The sequence below is a fragment of the Mizuhopecten yessoensis genome, unplaced genomic scaffold (genome assembly GCF_002113885.1).
Source record: "Mizuhopecten yessoensis strain PY_sf001 unplaced genomic scaffold, ASM211388v2 scaffold716361, whole genome shotgun sequence".
Lineage (NCBI taxonomy): Eukaryota > Metazoa > Mollusca > Bivalvia > Pectinida > Pectinidae > Mizuhopecten > Mizuhopecten yessoensis.
Genome location: NW_018480078.1, coordinates 437276 through 456446, shown reverse-complemented (window position 1 = coordinate 456446; position 19171 = coordinate 437276). Strand labels below are relative to the sequence as shown.

At 35.4% G+C, this 19171-nt stretch overlaps 1 protein-coding gene across 1 annotated transcript in view; it reads left to right on the top strand.

Moving 5' to 3' along the window:
* LOC110443872 (transmembrane protein 5-like) overlaps window positions 1-17411 on the top strand; it is a 136396-nt gene extending 118985 nt beyond the window's left edge. Inside the window, exons 4-6 of the mRNA XM_021488309.1 lie at window positions 11606-11911; window positions 14217-14387; window positions 14962-17411. Coding sequence (XP_021343984.1) covers window positions 11606-11911; window positions 14217-14387; window positions 14962-15376 — 892 coding nt within the window. The 3' untranslated portion in view covers window positions 15377-17411. The remainder of the gene's footprint in view (window positions 1-11605; window positions 11912-14216; window positions 14388-14961) is intronic.
* Window positions 17412-19171: the final 1760 nt, after the last annotated feature.

The following is a 19171-nucleotide window of genomic DNA, read 5'->3' as shown; positions in this document are numbered from 1 at the left end:
AAGGGGTACTATAGGGCCACCCTGTCTGCTAGTTAAGTGGGTGTACAATAGAGTGGGATATAAGTCTGCCGGCGGCACACAGATCACTCCGTGATGGAAGAACGGTCCTGTGTGTTATTGCAGCCGTTCAGTGTCCGTAGCTCAGGGCCATCATCACATATATCTCTAGGTCTCTCAGCTCTGGATTCCATTTGGATAAGGTTGCCCAAATCTGTTCCATCCATCTCGAAATCTGTTCAGGGATTCACTATAACCAACAGTTCTACTGACTTATAATTGTTATTGCATACGAAATATCTACATGTATATTGGATATTGGATAAAACAATTACATTTGGGATGTTTTAGATTCCGAATTCATCATCTTGTCTGCCACTTATCAGAATTAAACCGCCATGATTTGAACAAATTTCATTATAGTATAAGGGTCTATATTTTTGCAGGTCAGGATTTCTGTGGTTTAATTGAGTTAAATTTTTCGTTGATGTCAAAAATGTGAAAATAAATCATGTTTATGCTAAATGTCATTAGCAGTGAATGTAAACCCGTTGTTTTTTCAGCAGAATTTATATTTTGTGGAAAAATCATTACCATGAACTTTGTGACTATCACTTAAATAAGATGCAAGCAAAATTATATGAAGGACCTTAAAGCATTCCAGATAGCCGTTGCTTTTAGTCACATTTCCCATCATTATGAGGGTGTGTTTGAGCAAACCAGTGTTTGAAAATTGCCATTATCTCACATTCACCCCTGAAGGCACATTTGAACTCTTCCAATTAAAAACTTGGCATTGTTCATTATGAAATTTAAGGGGTGAATGAGTTAAATGATAGAATTGCAGTATCAGAATGTTTACACTTTTCTGGTCCAGGAATATTAGTCATGATCATCTGCCTTTAATCCTAATAGACCACTGACGCTGCAGTAATGATGCTATATGTGTCTGTAGTTCTCATATTTCTGATGATTAGGTCCGACAGTCACATAACTGAACATATGTCTAATGACAATTTTGACTTAATTATATTTTCAGATATGTAAATCAATTTTCATTAAGCATTTCAAATTTTATTTAAACAAATCAAAACTAATTCAAAACATGAGAAAACTGAAGGTAATACATACATTTCAGCAATTAGGGATTAAAAGTAAACATTTTGAACATGTAGAGAGCCCCACAATGTTTGGGAAGATGGCAGTGTCTATAATGAGAAAAGCAATAGGGTGGAACAACAGCTTGAATTACAATTATTGCTGTTTTGTTCCTACTTTGAATAGAACAGAATAGATCTGTGTTACAGATGAATTTTCCCCCTGAAACTGGATTTTGTAGCCTTATGCTTGCTGTTCCATGTTATGAAATTTTTATCTGAGGAATCTAGTACATTTTCCTGAATCCAGATGCAAGCTCACCAATCGCATATAAACATTATACCTACTATATTATTCTGTTAGTGTACTTCTTCATAACACATAGCAAAAATGGTTCCAGTTTCATACTTGCCAAATTTTTGAAATTTCCTTCGGGAGCTAGCTAGGTTACGAGTGCCTAGAAATAAAAACCTAAATAAAATGTGTGTATATGTACCCCCTCGGGAAAAGAACATTTTTAAATGGCATCGTTTGAGCTGTTCTTCATCAGATGAGATCATCAGATCGTAGAAATTAGGAATTAAAGTTTAACAATTCACTCGTTGAAAATGTACAATTATAGGGTCCAAAGTAGGAAGTATCCCTCCAAAATAGGGAGAGTTGGCAAGTATGCAGTATAACATATATTTGTAAAAATTCTTTGGAATGTTTTAACCCTTTCACCACTGTAGACCATAATGGACTCATCCAGATCAATGCACGGGTGAGTCTACTAAAGTTGCATAGGGGCGAAAGAGTTAATTAATAATGGGAATATTATCGGGGTAAATTTTAAAATGTCCATTTCAGGCAAAGTTGAATGCATACGAGAGATATTTATAAATTCATTACAAATAATATTATCTGTAATCTTCAAGACCCTTTTTAGATGTCTAAATTAAGCTGCAACATACACCAGTAGTTGTATATATATGTACTGACCAGTACACCAGAGTGCTTTTAAAAGCTTGAGACCTAAATGCGCCTGGACAGATGAGTAGAATTTTAACGCTGATGCTCCTCGTGTTTCATGGTGTCTGCAGTACCCATCACCAATGGTATCGCAGCTAAACTACACAACACATTTAATACGCTTAAGACCCACTACTTTCTATATAGATTGTACAGCTTCATTTAAAAAACCAAAGCATTCTTCGGTAATATTTCCTAAAAGCACTAAATTGATGGCTGACGCTTGCCTCATGTAGAAGATACTGTGACCGGGATCGGGATCTCAATCAAATGATCCCGACTTCCATCAAACTATCGACACACATCGGCAGTAAATGGACGGGGGTGCCTTTGTGTGGACAGGAGATAGATTTCCTCCGTGTGATATATAGATGTTAATGTATTCCATGTATAGAAAAGAAGATTAATTATCCAACTAGCTCTTTGGGTATTCGTTTTAGTGGGTGTATCAGGGCTTTTAGGAAGGAGAGAAGATTTTGTGGTTTATGATATGGGCATTGTAAAATGATATAGTGACATTTTATCTCCTGTTTATAATTTGTTGAGAGGCATTCCGTTTTTATTATGAAATTAATATCCGTGATGTACATTTAATTGTTAGTTGTGAAAACCCATTACGACTTGTATATCATTTCATAAAAAATACATAATAGATGGAATTATGGTCGTTTGGAAATCCAGTCGATTTGCAGTTGGTAGAAATAATGTTAATAGTGATTGTGATTTAGCCGGTTTGTATATGTCTCTGGACATATAGAAATACTGCATTCGGGCTTATAGGGGCAACAGGCAGATGAGTTGGGTGTCTTATGTAGACAAATTCTCCCTCAAATAACTTATATTTTGATATTTAGCCCTAGCACAACTTTGACATGAAAGTCTGAAGTAATTCAATTTCTCATTTCCCTCAAATAACATAGTTATCATGTATTTTGACTATTTTATTGAAGCATGACAAAGATGTGAAGATCCTAAAATGAATTGCCTAGAAATAAGTTGTATAGATTTCATTGGTCACAATAATGTTCCTGAAAATACCTGGCTACAGTACTGATGAAGAAAAGATTGACATTTGAAAACAAAGACTTCAAAACAGAAACTGTTCATTTCACAAGAAGGTAGCTGCATGTGTGGGTCACTTAACTCGTTCACCCCTGAAGTCACATTTGAACCCTTCCAATTCAAAGTTAAGGAATAGTTCATTATGAAATTTAAGGGCCTGAATGAGTAAAGGGCCAACATTTACCTATTTACCTCATGGAATGTAACAATGGTTTGGTTGCAAAGACAGGACAGCAAATGTGAGGATGGAGAAGGCTACGAATTCAGCCAGTGTACCGTTGGGTTTTTACGAGGACATTGGTCCTGCAGGAACATCGTAACCCCATTATCACTTATACCCAACAGTACATACATTCTATCAGACCCTCTATGAACAGCCGTGGAACCCAACTATAATTTCTGTCTATATCACAGACCCAGAAGCCTCGGAACAGGCTGCTCATTTTCTTACGGATATTGAGCTCATCAGCGTCGGTAAACACTGCCCTTGTTCATTTAATCAAAAGTTTCAAAATCGGATTAACTCGGGTTGTTCTCTGAGAAACTTAGAATGACCAACGGATGGACATGTGTCGGTTTTTTGTCTGCGAGTGTCTGATGATTTAATCACAAGCTCCACGATGAGATTTGTGTTCTGTCCTTGGACAAGTCTTGTGAGGTCAATTAGACAATAATAGGAAACCATTCCCCAGATTGTACACACTAAGGCCATTTTAGTGATATTAGTTTTCTTATCATCATTGTAATTGTGTTATAAGACCTGGGGGAAATGAAGTGTACTGTAATGGCTTTTGGTGGCAAAATTACGACTTTTATTTCATCATAGAGTGCAAAGCTGTATTAGAATGATACATGCCTTTTCCATTACATTTGAAGTCGAATGTGTAAATTAGCTGATGGTGTTCCAATTTCTAATTAGTTTTACTGAAAAGCTATTGTTTCATCATCAAATTAAGTTTTCTTCTGGGATATTTTAACTCATTCACCCCTGAAATTTTATAATGAACTATTCCAACCTTTGAATTGGAAGAGTTCAAATGAGTTTCAAGGGGTGAATGAGTTCAGGTTTTTGTTACCACTATAAATTGAAATTTCATCCAATTTATTTTTGAATGAGAAAGGACTATGTATGGTTTGGGCCTGTTTTGGCCCCCAAATGCATCAAAATTCAAAACCTTTAAATGAACTTTGAAATGACTGTTTCTTTAATTTCGAACACTTCCCAAATACTATTATGAAAATATTCATTTATATTTCTAATTATTGTCGCCATGGTAACAAGTTCAAATTTGCATAAATTAGAAAAATTTGAATATTGAATATTGTGATATTTTGCATAGTTTTTCTCCTAGAAACTATAGAGCGCATGCTTCAACAAACTTAATATCAAAGGATAATGTGTAGGCACCTGTAATACATCCTGAGGAGAAATATAAATTTTGTTCAAGAGTGCACTCTATGGTAGCTAAGAGAAAACTAGGTGAAAACCTGTCAAAATTGACTGAATATTCAAATTTCAATAATTTATGCAAATACGACCTGGATACAATGGCAGCCAAAATTGAAAACACAAATAAATATTTACATAATAGTACGGGGGAAGTATTCAAAATTAAGGAAACAGTCGTTTGAAAGTTCTATTGCAGATTTATAATTTTGATGGATTTGGGGGCCGAAAAAGGCCCAAACCATATATAGTCCTTTATTTTGTAATTGTTTTTTTAAAAAAAATGCATTTTATTGAATGTTTTGTCAAATCTTGAATTAAATAAACTTGTTACTAAGACTTGAAGAAGACAAATTATAACAGGCTATGTGTAGAATGTATGGGGCCTGTGATCCTTTGCTGCTGTGGCCAAGTGTCTGAAGTTCTGCTACCAATAGCCCTCCATCACTGGATCACGGGTTGGAGACCGACATGGCGCAGTTGCCAGGTACTGGTCGTAAGTTGGTGGTTTTTCTCCTGGAACTCCGGCTTTCCTCCACCACCTCCTTAAATGACCATAGCTGTTAATAGGGCGTAAAACAAAAAACAACAAAAAAAGTGATGATTTGCCATTAAGTACATCTACACAATTAGATATTTAGATATATCTGAATGGGTTTCACAGTTTATAAAACAAAACATATAGCATTGATACCTCCACATTTTGATTTGTTGTAGTTTCATTTTGAAGTAAACAACAATTTATACTTACAGGTATAAAATTTTGCTGAGCCCACAAATGCTTATCAGATCATAATTACATTACATAAATATAACAATTGTCACTGAGCTTTATAACAGACATCAGCAACTTACTGCATCCAATGATGAAACATAAAATGTACTGTGAAATCAGATATTTTCGTAGGGCCCAAATTTCTTTGTTTCCTGACAAAACACCATTTCATTGGTACATGAATTTGTGGATTACAAGTACCCACTCAAACAGAGAATTGTTTAATATCAAACTTGTACTTAAATACTTTATGGACTTGAATTTGTGGATGAAGATTACCCCCAAAATCAGCAAAATTAAAAATCCCACGAAAATTAGTAAAGTATAGAAAAATTTCCATTCAGAGACCTTTGTGTCTTTTCGTCATGTAGTTTAAAAATAATGGGAGACCAACCATGCTGTTCGTTTAGTTTTTGTAGTTGGATGAAAAGTACGGAGTGGTCTCCAATTTACTTTCAGAAAACGTAATAGATTTCTATTTTATAGCCACTTAACACATCCAACAGTGTCTCTGGAATATTGCAAAGAGGAAAGGTAAGCTTTGATTTGTTTGGTAATTATGCTTTGATTAGTGGATAAAATATATACTGCACGTACCCCAAACTTCCTTTGAGGAAATGTTGCACATTTGCTCAGAAACAAATGTACACTTCATTAAGCCTTGGACAGTTTCTGTTGATCTGGATGAGTCAATTATGGTCTGCAGTGTTGAAAGGGTTTTAACAAGGATAAATTGACATGGACTTTTCGGTACCAGTCACTTCCAAACCCAAATCATGTCATCAGTTAATGAGTACATTCGGAAAAGGATATAGACCAACTGGCATTTGAATGAATGTACTTTGACCTAAACCGAGTTCATCTCCGAAAAATTACGAAACATAATGACTATTTCTGCAAAGGAAATGAAGAAAAATCATGTAGAACATGTACACAGGGAGCTAAGCTTCCTGCTAGGTTCATGGATTGCTTTTACATGATAGTTTGTTTCTCGGTGAAAAGTGCTGACCTTAGAGCAGTACAGAGCACAGACGACACAGCAAGTTTCTCTGCAGACTCTGTACCACATTGTTAGCTGGCTGCGACCAACACTGTGACACGACCTGACTGAAAAATATAGCCTACCACGATTTCCACAGAGAATTCTATATCAAGGAATCGGGGATCAGAAGTGTTTTTTTCCGGGACACTGGAATTGTTCTTGTCTACTATATATGGAGTCCAGTGCAGGTGGATTCACTTACATCACCACCATGTAAACCCTATTTCAGGAGTACACTGTATCAGTCTTGGAACATGTAACATCCCAATTTGGTATCCTGTGAAGACATATTTGAACTCTTCCAAATCAAAGGTTGGAATAGTTCATTATGAAATTTCAGGGGTGAACGAGTTCAAATTCAGTAAAAGTGCATTCAGATCGAAGGCCATTGCCCCGTACATAACTGTAAAAGAAATCCTTTGTACTTAACACTTTTAATGAAACCTATTTTCCACAGTCACAGTATCTCATCTTTAATTGTTATTGGTGTCAAAAGGGAGCGACATTAGGCTACGTTTTAAAACCCGTTACGTTATAGTAATTATACAAGGAAAGTGCAGCTGCTGAAAGATTTATGCTTTAAAATTTCGTGTTTTACATCAAAATTGCATATTTATTTCTTGTAGTGTGATCAGAGCCATACATTAGTTTAGCTATCAAACAAATATATCTTCTAAGTTCTCTGTTTTGTATTCCTTTTGAAACATGTTATAATCATCAGGAATGTATTCACTATCATTTACCTCCCTTATCTAAGTGAAAACTTCCAAGAAGTATATAGTACTCAGCTCAGTGACCTTTTCATGACCTTTCTTAAATGTATATTCTTCAATAGCCAAGATTAACATATTCTCAATATCTCTCTTTCACAAAAAATATTGAATAATAACACTAGGATTATCATACAATGACAATCAGCATTTTCTGCTGTGTTTTAAGACTAACTATACCATATAGTACTTCTAAATATTTCTACATGAAAATTTCCATAAATTTCCATTTCTTCTTAACTGCAATCTACAATGATACTTTTCTATGGAGAAACTTAAAGATTTCTTGAGGATCCGGGAACCACTGCTAAAAACCAAAACATATTCAATTGAAATTTCTTCTTCCGGTATCACTTTATCTTTGATAAATCATTTTTCAAAAGAAAAGTAAACCTTCCGGGACTTTTATGGGGAAAAAATGAAGATAAATTAAACAAAAAATAATCAACAATAATGTTCTGAGTGTAAAATCATTAATCAGGATGGCTAGACCCAGGAGCCTTGACTTGTTGTTATACATGTACTTTTGCTCTAACTTATTGAGTTAACTGATCCGTGGAAGTGAATGGACCAACTGTGCTACAGTTATATCCAAAACGAAATTAAGGGGAGATATTGTATTTATGACAATCCATAGTACAGTGGGACATTTGTGAATCTAACTCTAATGGGGACTGAAGGACTGGATGGAACGACTAGTGTTAATAATGTAGGTGTTCGCCTTGACCTAGAAAACAAGGGGGGGGGGGGGGGGGGGGGGGAGCTAATTCCCATTTGTTTGATTAATGAACCATACATAAAGGTTAATGATGTTCATGGTGCAATAAACAATTGCATTAGGATGCTGTATTCACATGACTATATGTATAATATCACATTGCCACTATAGGCTAGCTAAATTACCGCCTACTCCTATCCAACACAGCATGTAACAGTGTACAGTTCTTTATCCCTAGTTGCCATGGACTATCACAGAACTTTTCAGTGGCAGGAATTAACCCATTCACCTAAAAGTCACATTTGAACCTTATGAAATCAAAGACTGGACAAGTCCAGTTTAAATATGTAGGGGTGATTGAAGTCTGTTTGACTAGAAGGGGATGTGATATGTTTAGATATTTCATTGTGACAGCACTTTAATATTGACTGGAGTAAATTCTTATCATATGTGTCATGTTTGGACAGTTCAATAACATTAGATTTCATACCTACCAACTCTCCCTATTTTAAAGGGAGACTCCCGATCGTGGACCCTAAAATTGAGCATTTTCAACCAGTGAATTTGCTAAACTATTCCTATTTTCTAAGATCTGATGATTTCATTCATTTTAAAGTGTTTTTTAACGTAAGGTGTACATTCAATCATTTCATTTAATGTTCTTTTAATTCTGACCATGCATAATCTTCTTCCCCATGGAAATTTCGAAAAATTGGGAAATATGAGACTTTAAAGTCAGTTAGATTAGATTATATCACAACTTATTTTTATACCTGACTATTTCAATGAGATATCATGATAAAATTGGTTGCTGTTAAATCTATCACAAGTTAGGTTAATGTATGTGTCAAGTGTGGGAGAGAATTTCAGTGAGACAACACTATAATGTTATAACCATGCTTCACTTTAACGCAATTAATAGACGGATTTTGGATCTGATTGGTTGCATAATAGTGTCATGTTTTCACTTTATAATTTTCTAATTTTCCAATAGAATAGACTGATTGTAAACATGTTTTCCCTGTATTATACTTCTATCAATCCTACAAGTGACAAGGTGTACATATAACCATGTCAAATTAAAAATACACCCATTGTTTTGGTGTAATCGGATACTATATGCCTGGAAATGTTCGCCTCATTTTATTTACTTTTGCCCTTTTCGCCCTTGACAATGGTGGCAAATTTATGGAATATAGAAACACAGCATACCTTATATACAACAGCACATGAAGGACAAAGTTATCGCTAGGTGAATGATGATTTTATCGGTGTAGGGCAAATAATTGAGTTTCTCAGTATACACACTATTGGCAAAGACCTGTATAATGACATGTACACTTTATGGCAATATGAATGCCATAAAACGGTCCAATGTTGTAAACATAATGATATGGTGTGACAACATTTTATGGTGTTTTTTTAGTGTCTTCCATTTTAGATTTCATGGTCATAATTGAAAGTACAATGTTCAGGGGAAATTATTATAGAGAGTTTTGGGATTTTATGTTTCAATTTTATCCCCACAGCCTCATGCACATATTTTATGTTCTAATAAGATATTGACTTTAATATAAACTGTATATTGGCAATAATCTAGACTAAATCTTTATCATGAATTTATATTGAGACGAATGTTGTGGTGTACATGTATTAACTCCGACCTTGTGTTTGACTTATTTGAAATTGGAATATTTTGTTTAAAGTATGCTCATTATTAAAAAAGTTAAGGTTTTGAAAACAGTTCAGAAATATGTTTTTTTAGAAACTGTTTTTGCAAGAAGATTATAACTTTTCACATTCAGGAAACGCTTCAGGAAGTATCCACTTTCAACAATGGCGTTTATTTTCATAGAACTGAGTAACCAGTAGGTCGATAAAGTAGTTACAATGCTTGTCTTTTCTTAAGACTTATAATTACTGTTTGTGAAAAAAAATATTGATTCTATAAAGTTTACCACTGTGTTTTTCAAGGTATAATTAAGTTTATAAACCCAGGGCTTCGCTCGACCTTCACATACTCATTAACTACGTTCATGTTTTTCAAATATAAATTGGTTGGAAGGAACAAAATGGTAGTTGGTTGTAATTTCAGTTGAAAGTCAACATTGAAACATTGTAAATAAATAACTAGGCCAAGAAACATCTATACAGTAATTGAGTTTTCACTTTTAACCATTCCGAAGTTCACTTCAACAGTACATTAAGTCAGTGACATGGCTTAGATATCGATGTTTTCTCAAGCCTTGTTAGATGATCACCAATTCAAAAACAGTTTTGTAAATTATATATTGTTATTTATTATAAATGTTGAAGCTCATACCAAATTACTCATTGAGGTTTGATTTAAGATTATGTGTATTTAAAACAAACAAAAATTAAGCACTTTTTTTTTTTTTTTTTTTTTTTTTATACAAGTTGCAAAATTCAACTTTCTGATCAGCTATAGTCAAGTTGCCAATGCCCTGAGCATCAAAGTGAGACTCTGGATCCTACAGACAATTTACTGTCTTCCTTTGCAGTAAATACTGGCATTTGAGGCATGGGGGAGGGGAGATTTAACCTTGTGATCGCTGACTACGTAGAGACAGAAGGAGCGAGGATTGGCAAGTGTTGATATCAAACAGAGAATCTACAGTTTGGTCTCACTATTTAGTGCTGTATGAACTGCAGACTTATACTGAGAGACTGATTGAAGATGTTTTAGTGCACTCAGATATTGAATAAGACTTGGATTCCAAGAATTTGGTTACCAACATTTAGTGCAGTATGATTCTGAATCGGTATGAAGGCGGATCAATAAAAGGAACTTCTAAAAAAGTATTATTCTGTAAACCAATCCTGAAAGAATTTTTTTTTTTGTCTTGACATTTACAGGAATTTTCTGAAACAATATCATTCAGAGCAGAGTTTTTTTTGTGAAAATAAGAACAATATGAAATCAGTTACTGACGACATCACCCGGAGCACTTGACAGTGTATTGTGTCTGGTCGTGAAATAACCATTGCTGCATGGTTTATTGTCCATTATAAAGACATTTGATGAGGTGAATGGGGCAAATTGGACATATATAGCTACTGCTGTTTGTCCGTGTCATGAAGGAACATGTCAAAACTAGAATTAAAGGGTCAGATGATTCTAGAAAATATGATAACTAGAGATGAAGTGCCACTGAACAAGACATTGGTAAAAGATACATTCAAACCGAGTTACCACTAGGAATCAGAGAGCACAAAAGGGTTCTTCAGTAGTTTATGTGTTTTTATTCATCACTTGTTAACCCTTCTATTAACTCATGCACCCCTGAAGACACATTTAAACTCTTCCAATTCAAAGTTTGGAATAGTTCATTATCAAATTTCAGGGGTTGATGAATTAAAGACTTTTCTTTCCAAGAAGAAATCATTGATGATATTGAGTAATTTTTCCAAGCTTCAAGCTCCTAATACAAAACAGGGAAAACTATGCTGGGTATTTTTTAAACTGTCATTACAATTTGAATTTCGAATTACTCTAACATATACAAACTCAATACCCACATAATTAGATTAAGTGTCTATTAATATTGTAGCTTTAAGTATTTTTGGACATTGTTTTTCTCCTTACTGCAAGCAATACCATGGTTTTGGTTTTTTAATGTCAACATTTCTCACTGACTATATTGTTTTATTTCTGTTATTCCAGATATCGGACAGGTCCAGGTGTCATTCCGTCAAAAGCTCCTAAACACGCACAAAATGTTGTGTTGGTGCTAAACGGCAGGGAACCATCAAAAATTGCATTGGCCAAAACATGGCTGGATTATCTCCCTTCCCTTCCGAAACTTCAGAATGCGGCAGTGGTGTTATTAGGCAACGAGCGATGTGATAATGATTGGCTCAAACCATATATGGAAAAAAGCGATGGTCTGGTCAAATTGGTTTTCCTAACCTATGACAGTTCCAAAATTGACAATATAAATTTCTATCAATGGCCGTTAGGAGTTGCTACGTAAGTATTTGTTCTTATTATCTAGTAATATGATACAATGATGTAATTTTCACCTGTTAAATTTTGATGTTTTCTACATTTTGTTGAAATGCATTAGAAAGGTACTTTTATGAGAAAAAATAAAAGATGAAATGAACAAAAAAATCAATAGTGTTCTGAGTGTGATGAAATTCAGCCAGGCTAAACCGGGATTCGAACACTGGACACCAGATTGTTGTACTATCGCTCTAACAGATTAAGCTACCTGGTTAACAGAAGTGTCCTGGCCCAACTGTCCTATAGTAATATCCAAATGGAAGTTAAGGGGAGGTTACTGTACATAGGAAAAAACACAGTGCAGCAGGACAGGGATCCTCAAGGAAGTTAAGGGGATGCTACTGACAGACCTAGGACAGGGATCCTTAAGGATGTTAGGGTGAGGTAACTGTACATAGGTAAAAACACAGTGCAGCAGGACAGGGATCCTTAAGGAAGTTAAGGGGAGGAAACTGTACAAAGGAAAAAACACAGTGCAGCAGGACAGGGATCCTTAAGGATGTTAGGGGGAGGTTACTGTACATAGGAAAAAACGCAGTGCAGCAGGACAGGGATCCTTAAGGATGTTAGGGGTGGATACTGTACATAGGAAAAAACACAGTGCAGCAGGACAGGGATCCTTAAGTATGTTAGGGGGAGGTTACTGTACATAGGAAAAAACAAAGTGCAGCAGGACAGGGATCCGTAAGGAAGTTAAGGGGAGGTTACTGTACATAGGAAAAAACGCAGTGCAGCAGGACAGGGATCCTTAAGGAAGTTAAGGAGAGGTTACTGTAAATAGGAAAAAACACAATGCAGTGGGACAGGGATCCTTAAAGAAGTTAAGGGGAGGTAACTGTACATAGGAAAAAACACAGTGCAGCTGGACAGGGATCCTTAAGGAAGTTAGGGGAGGTTACTGTACATAGGAAAAAACACAGTGCAGCAGGACAGGGATCCTTAATGAAGTTAAGGGGAGATTATTGTACATAGGAAAAAACACAGTGCAGCAGGACAGGGATCCTTAAGAAAGTTAAGGGGAGGTAACTGTACATAGGAAAAGACACAGTGCAGCAGGACAGGGATCCGTAAGGAAGTTAAGGGGAGGTAACTGTACAAAGGAAAAAACACAGTGCAGCAGGACAGGGATCCTTAAGGAAGTTAAGGGGAGGGAACTGTACATAGGAAAAGACACAGTGCACCAGGCCAGGGATCCGTAAGGAAGTTAAGGGGAGGTCACTGTACAAAGGAAAAAACACAGGGCAGCAGGACAGGGATCCTTTAGGAAGTTAAGGAGAGGTAACTGTACATAGGAAAAGACACAGTGCAGCAGGACAGGGATCCGTAAGTAAGTTAAGGGGAGGTAACTGTAGATAGGAAAAAACACAGTGCAGCAGAACAGGGATCCTTAAGGAAGTTAAGGGGAGATTACTGTACATAGGAAAAAACACAGTTCAGCAGGACAAGGATCCTTAAGGATGTTAGGGGAGGTTACTGTCCATAGGAAAAAACACAGTGCAGCGGGACAGGGATCCTTAAGGAAGTTAGGGGAATTTACTGTACATAGGAAGAAACACAGTGCAGCAGGACAGGTATCCTTAAGGAAGTTAAGGGGAGGAAACTGTACAAAGGAAAAAACACAGGGCAGCAGGACAGGGATCCTTAAGAAAGTTAAGGGGAGGGAACTGTACATAGGAAAAGACACAGTGCAGCAGGACAGGGCTCCTTAACGAAGTTAAGGGGAGATTATTGTACATAGGAAAAAACACAGTGAAGCAGGACAGGGATCCTTAAGAAAGTTAAGGGGAGGTAACTGTAGATAGGAAAAAACACAGTGCAGCTGGACGGGGATCCTTAAGGATGTTAGGGTGAGGTAACTGTACATAGGAAGAAACACAGTGCAGCAGGACAGGTATCCTTAAGGAAGTTAAGGGGAGATTACTGTACATAGGAAAAAACACAGTGCAGCGGGACAGGGATCCTTAAGGATGTTAGGGGAGGTTACTGTACATAGGAAAAAACACAGTGAAGCAGGACAGGGATCGTTAAGGAAGTTAAGGGGAGGTTACTGTACATAGGAAAAAACACAGTGCAGCTGGACAGGGATCCTTAAGGATGTTAGGGGAGGTTACTGTACATAGCAAAAAACACAGTGCAGCAGGACAGGGATCCTTAAGGAAGTTAAGGGGATGCTACTGACAGACCTATATTGTTTTGCCCCTGGCTGCTATGATTGTGGGGTTCTTTTGTCTATGATGTAATCAGTTATAAATTTTCTTTCTTGCTTCAGGTATCGCGAGTTTCCTAAAGTGAAAGGTAACAATGTTCCAGTAATGAACAGCAGAAAATACATATGCAACTTTTTAGGGACAGTCTACAAGAACTCGACCAGAGAGACGCTACTGCAAACTCTCAGCACAAGCTCAATAGGAAGTTCTTGTTTTATAAAGGCCAGACACACGTAAGTCCACACAACGTAATAGGTATAGTTCCGATGTTTTAATGGTCAAGCAGCCTCTCATATTTACCCCTAGCTCAACTATACTGGGTTCTAGGGTTTAAATACAGAGACAAATTGCAATTGCAAAATATGTGTTTTAAAAAAAAAAAATAGCTGTAATATTTTCTGTCTTCCTTGATACATTTGCCCTTTGTTGAATTCATCTTTAACTCATTCACCCCTGAAGACACAATTGAACTCTTCCAATTCAAAAGTTGAAATAGCTCATTATGAAATTTCAGGGGTGAATGAGTTAACTGTTTTAAAACTGTAACGTTGTCACAGATTTGTCCTTGTCACATTTAGATCAACCGGAATTGAATCTTATGTGAGTAATCCAAAGCCTATATATTTATATTGAGTCACTTACTCTTACTTTGTGGGTGAACATTCTTCAGAATATGAGTGAAATTTCCATTGATATGCGCAAATTAGTGTGTATGGTTTTATCAAAATAATTTTTATAGTTAAAATATTATTATTATTATTAATATTTTTGTAACTATACTATTAAAGACTGTATTTGATTTTACAGCTGGTTACCAAATGAGACAGAGGACAGTAGAGACACATACCTAAGGGCCCTCGCCCAAAGTGACCTTACCCTAAATCCTGTGGGGATTAATACAGAGTGCTATAGGATCTACGAGGCCATGTCCTACGGTTCCATCCCTGTCATAGAAGACGTGATGACCGCCGGTCAATGTGGCGAGTCACCAGTCTCTAATAATGTGCCACTCCGTTTGCTCAAAGAGGAAAACGCTCCAGTTATATATGTCAAAGATTGGAACGAACTAAAAGAGATACTGCAAAGGGAGGCAACTTTCTCTCAAGAATATAAAGCAAAACGAAGGAAAGAATTGATATCTTGGTACGAAAATTTTAAGCTGAAAATGCGAGACAAATTTGTACGTGTTATAGAAGAAAGATTTTTTCATATTTATCGATAACTGCTTCTTTGTTTATAAAGTGGATATTGTTAGAATGCCTTTGTCATAGTTGCCTAATAATTACAAAAATAAACGTAGAATTGAAAATATTTAATTTTTATCATGTAGCAGAAAAAATCACACAATGTTACCTATGCTAGTGTTGTATAGTTAATTATATGTAAAAATCCTTATGGCACATGATATTCTAATTTAATTTTCCTTCTTCAAAATTATCTTTATAATCTTTCTATGTATCTTGCATTAATTCTGATGTCTTCCATTTATTCGGCTCAATATCAACTACCATAAGTGAATACATGTAGCAGTTTTCTTTCCAGTTACCTCCCTTGTAGTATAGCCATTTTCCTGTTGAATTTCTTTTCCTATTTGAAAAAAGTTCTTGTTTCATGAGCAGATTTTTAGAGCTAAACGATTTTTATTTATCCTGGTAATATCATCTTTTTACTTTGTTATCATTCATGAATATAAATACATTAAATTGAATATACACATTACAAACACACCAGTTCTATATTTTGGCTAAACTTCGGAGAGAATTAACATACAGGTATGACACTACAAATCACTAATTAGACTTGCTCAAGTGCAGGACTCTTGACATAGTTTTGTTTTAATTAAGGGAAATTTTCTCAATGTTTCACTTATTTTGAAATATCCTTAACCAGGTTTTAATAATGATTATTTCTTTTCAAGAAATTTTATGCAAAATTTTATACAAAAAGTATCTACTTTAAACATTTAATTGTATAAACATCTAAGAAATGCTATATTACTCATAACTATTTCTTGCAATCAAAGTGGTTTAAGTTTTCCTCAATAAGCTCAGCATTATAGTGTTTAGGAAATAGTTTGAAATAAACTTGTTGTACCGATTCTTTTTTAAAAGTGATTTGAATAATAGCTATGCATTTACTACATTATTTTAATTCAGACAAAACTATTTCAACGTTGTTTAAATTGTATTTATTTGTCAGAACTAGCTTTTTCAAACCAATGCCTACATTTGTCAAAATACTTTTTTTAATTCTGCCTATTTTTATATAGAAAGAAAGAGTGGTCTCCCTTACTTCAAATTATACAACTCAGATTTTTGCAAAATAGTTCCTTTGTCAGGAATAAAGCAATCCTAAAAATGAACTGAAACATTTGTTTTTTTTAAAATGATATCATAACTTCCAAAGTGTATACAAATGCATTTAGAGCTTTTTTAAATTGACAAATTACAATGTATCTGAATTGCCTATTCTGTTCCCAAAATTATTAAGACATGTAAAAACATCCCATCTTTATATGTTGTTTTTAATGTCACTCTCGTATACAGGCATTTTATTGTCGTTGAATGTATGATAATTTTTATAAGATTCAGTAACAGTTGTCTCAAATATTTTACAAATAAATTCGGAGTAAACGTCTCATATATTCTAATGACTGTGAGGTCTCAAATGTCATAATGCATTGTACAATATTGCCAATATTTTATTGCAGAAAATCATTTATTATTATTGTATAAACATTTTAGTGAATGTTGTTGTTTATTTTACAATAACCTTGCCAATTCATTGGATTAAAATCTATTTTGCTTGTTTTTTCCTGAAGCAAGTGGAAATACTAAATATTGGCATATTTTGTTTCTGACACCTGGTCACAGGGCCTTGCTGTTCAAAACCTGATCAGTTTAACTCATTCACCCCTGAAATTGCATGATGAACTATTCTAACCTTTGAATTGGAAGAGTTCAAATGTGTCCTCAGGGGTGAATAAGTTAAAGACAAAATAATGTAAAACTTACATCTAGTATGTATTTACAGATATTTAAATTCAAAACTAAAAGGACAGCTTCAGGATTTAAACTGATTGTCAACAAATACAACTTTTCAGATATCTATCGAAAAATTGCAATTTGAAAAAGTTGTAATAAAAGCTTGTTATAGAATCAGGCTCTGAACAAGCGGGCTCTGATGGCTATCAGAAGGTTTATTACAATGGCTGTGTAGCATATATATATTACATATCCAAGGTACGTTTTTTTTGGTTTTTTAGGTCACCTGAGCTTTAGCTCAAGTGACCTATTGCTATCCGTTTTCGTCCGTCGTCGTCCGTCGTCCGTCGTCCATCGTCCGTTAACATTTTACATTTCAAACTTAAAGTCAAGTTCTGCTGGGCCGATTGAACTGAAAGTTGGTAGGAATGATCGCCTCATGGTCCTGACAAAGTGTTGTTATTTTTCGGGTCGATCAGAAATCCAATATGGCCGCCACGGCCGCCATTTTGAAAACCTATTTCAAACTTAAAGTCAAGTTCTGCTGGACCGATTGAACTGAAAGTTGGTAGGAATGATCGCCTCATGGTCCTGACAAAGTGTTGTTATTTTTCGGGTCGATCAGAAATCCAATATGGCCGCCACGGCCGCCATTTTGAAAACCTATTTCAAACTTAAAGTCAAGTTCTGCTGGACCGATTGAACTGAAAGTTGGTAGGAATGATCGCCTCATGGTCCTGACAAAGTGTTGTTATTTTTCGGGTCGATCAGAAATCCAATATGGCCGCCACGGCCGCCATTTTGAAAACCTATTTCAAACTTAAAGTCAAGTTCTGCTGGACCGATTGAACTGAAAGTTGGTAGGAATGATCGCCTCATGGTCCTGACAAAGTGTTGTTATTTTTCGGGTCAATCAGAAATACAATTTGGCTGCCATGGCCGCTATTTTGCTACTAAGTTCTAATAGGCCGATCTCACTTAAAATTGGTCTAGGAATGATCAGCTCATGGTCCTGACAAAGTTAAGTTAACATTATACTATTTTTTACTCAAATTGGTACATATTTCAACAACAAAAATAAATACTGTAGACTCAGGTGACCGTTAAGGCCCATGGGCCTCTTGTTTAAATAAGTATATTGTTTATATTTAATTTCTTTTGTAATGTAAGCCATGAAATTTGTTCTTTATTATGTTATATAACATACCCTTGAGCTTGGCTGTTCACGTATTCCTTTCTACATTTATATAAGTTATTGTCTTATTATGGTTGTGTTGTACTGCTTACGCAAAGATAAAAAAAATCATGTACCTAGTTTTTTATTTAGACTATAAGTGATGGTAATCTGTGATTATATCTTCTATCTCATATCTAAAAAAATCATTAAGTTATCAGAGCTTTCAATGTATGAAATTCTAAATCTTAAGTTGTAAGTTTTATGTAAATAAATCAACACCTCCATTTTGTTAAGATACCAATCTAATTAAAATTATATCTTCACATCGCTCACGTTTACTGATATGTCGCGTTGAACCCGTAGAGGATCATGTTCAGGCGACCTTTGCATTAACCAATCAGATGAGAGCTTGCGCATTTCTGTAAGTGATGATGTAATGATTTCGGAACACACTTGCTATGATAAAAGACCGAAAGGTGTCAAATGAGCATCGAAAATGGCGGCGCCCATGACCCCACGCCGTGTCTATCTACAAGACAACGTTTGGGATGTTGTTAGATCTTCAACGCGACATATCAGTAAACGGGAGCAATGTGAAAATATAATTTTAATTAGATTGTTAAGATACCGGTATGTGTATTCACCTTACCATGGCCATTAATAATAATAATGATATTTTCTTTCATTATTTTTTCTCGATCATGTAGGATTTTTGTAACAGTTTGCCATCTAATTGAAAACGAAAACAACATTAGAGGTAGTTAAACTCATTCACCCCTGAAGACACATTTGAACTCATCCAATTCAAAGGTTAGAATAGTTCATTATGACATTTCAGGGGTGAACAAGTTAATTG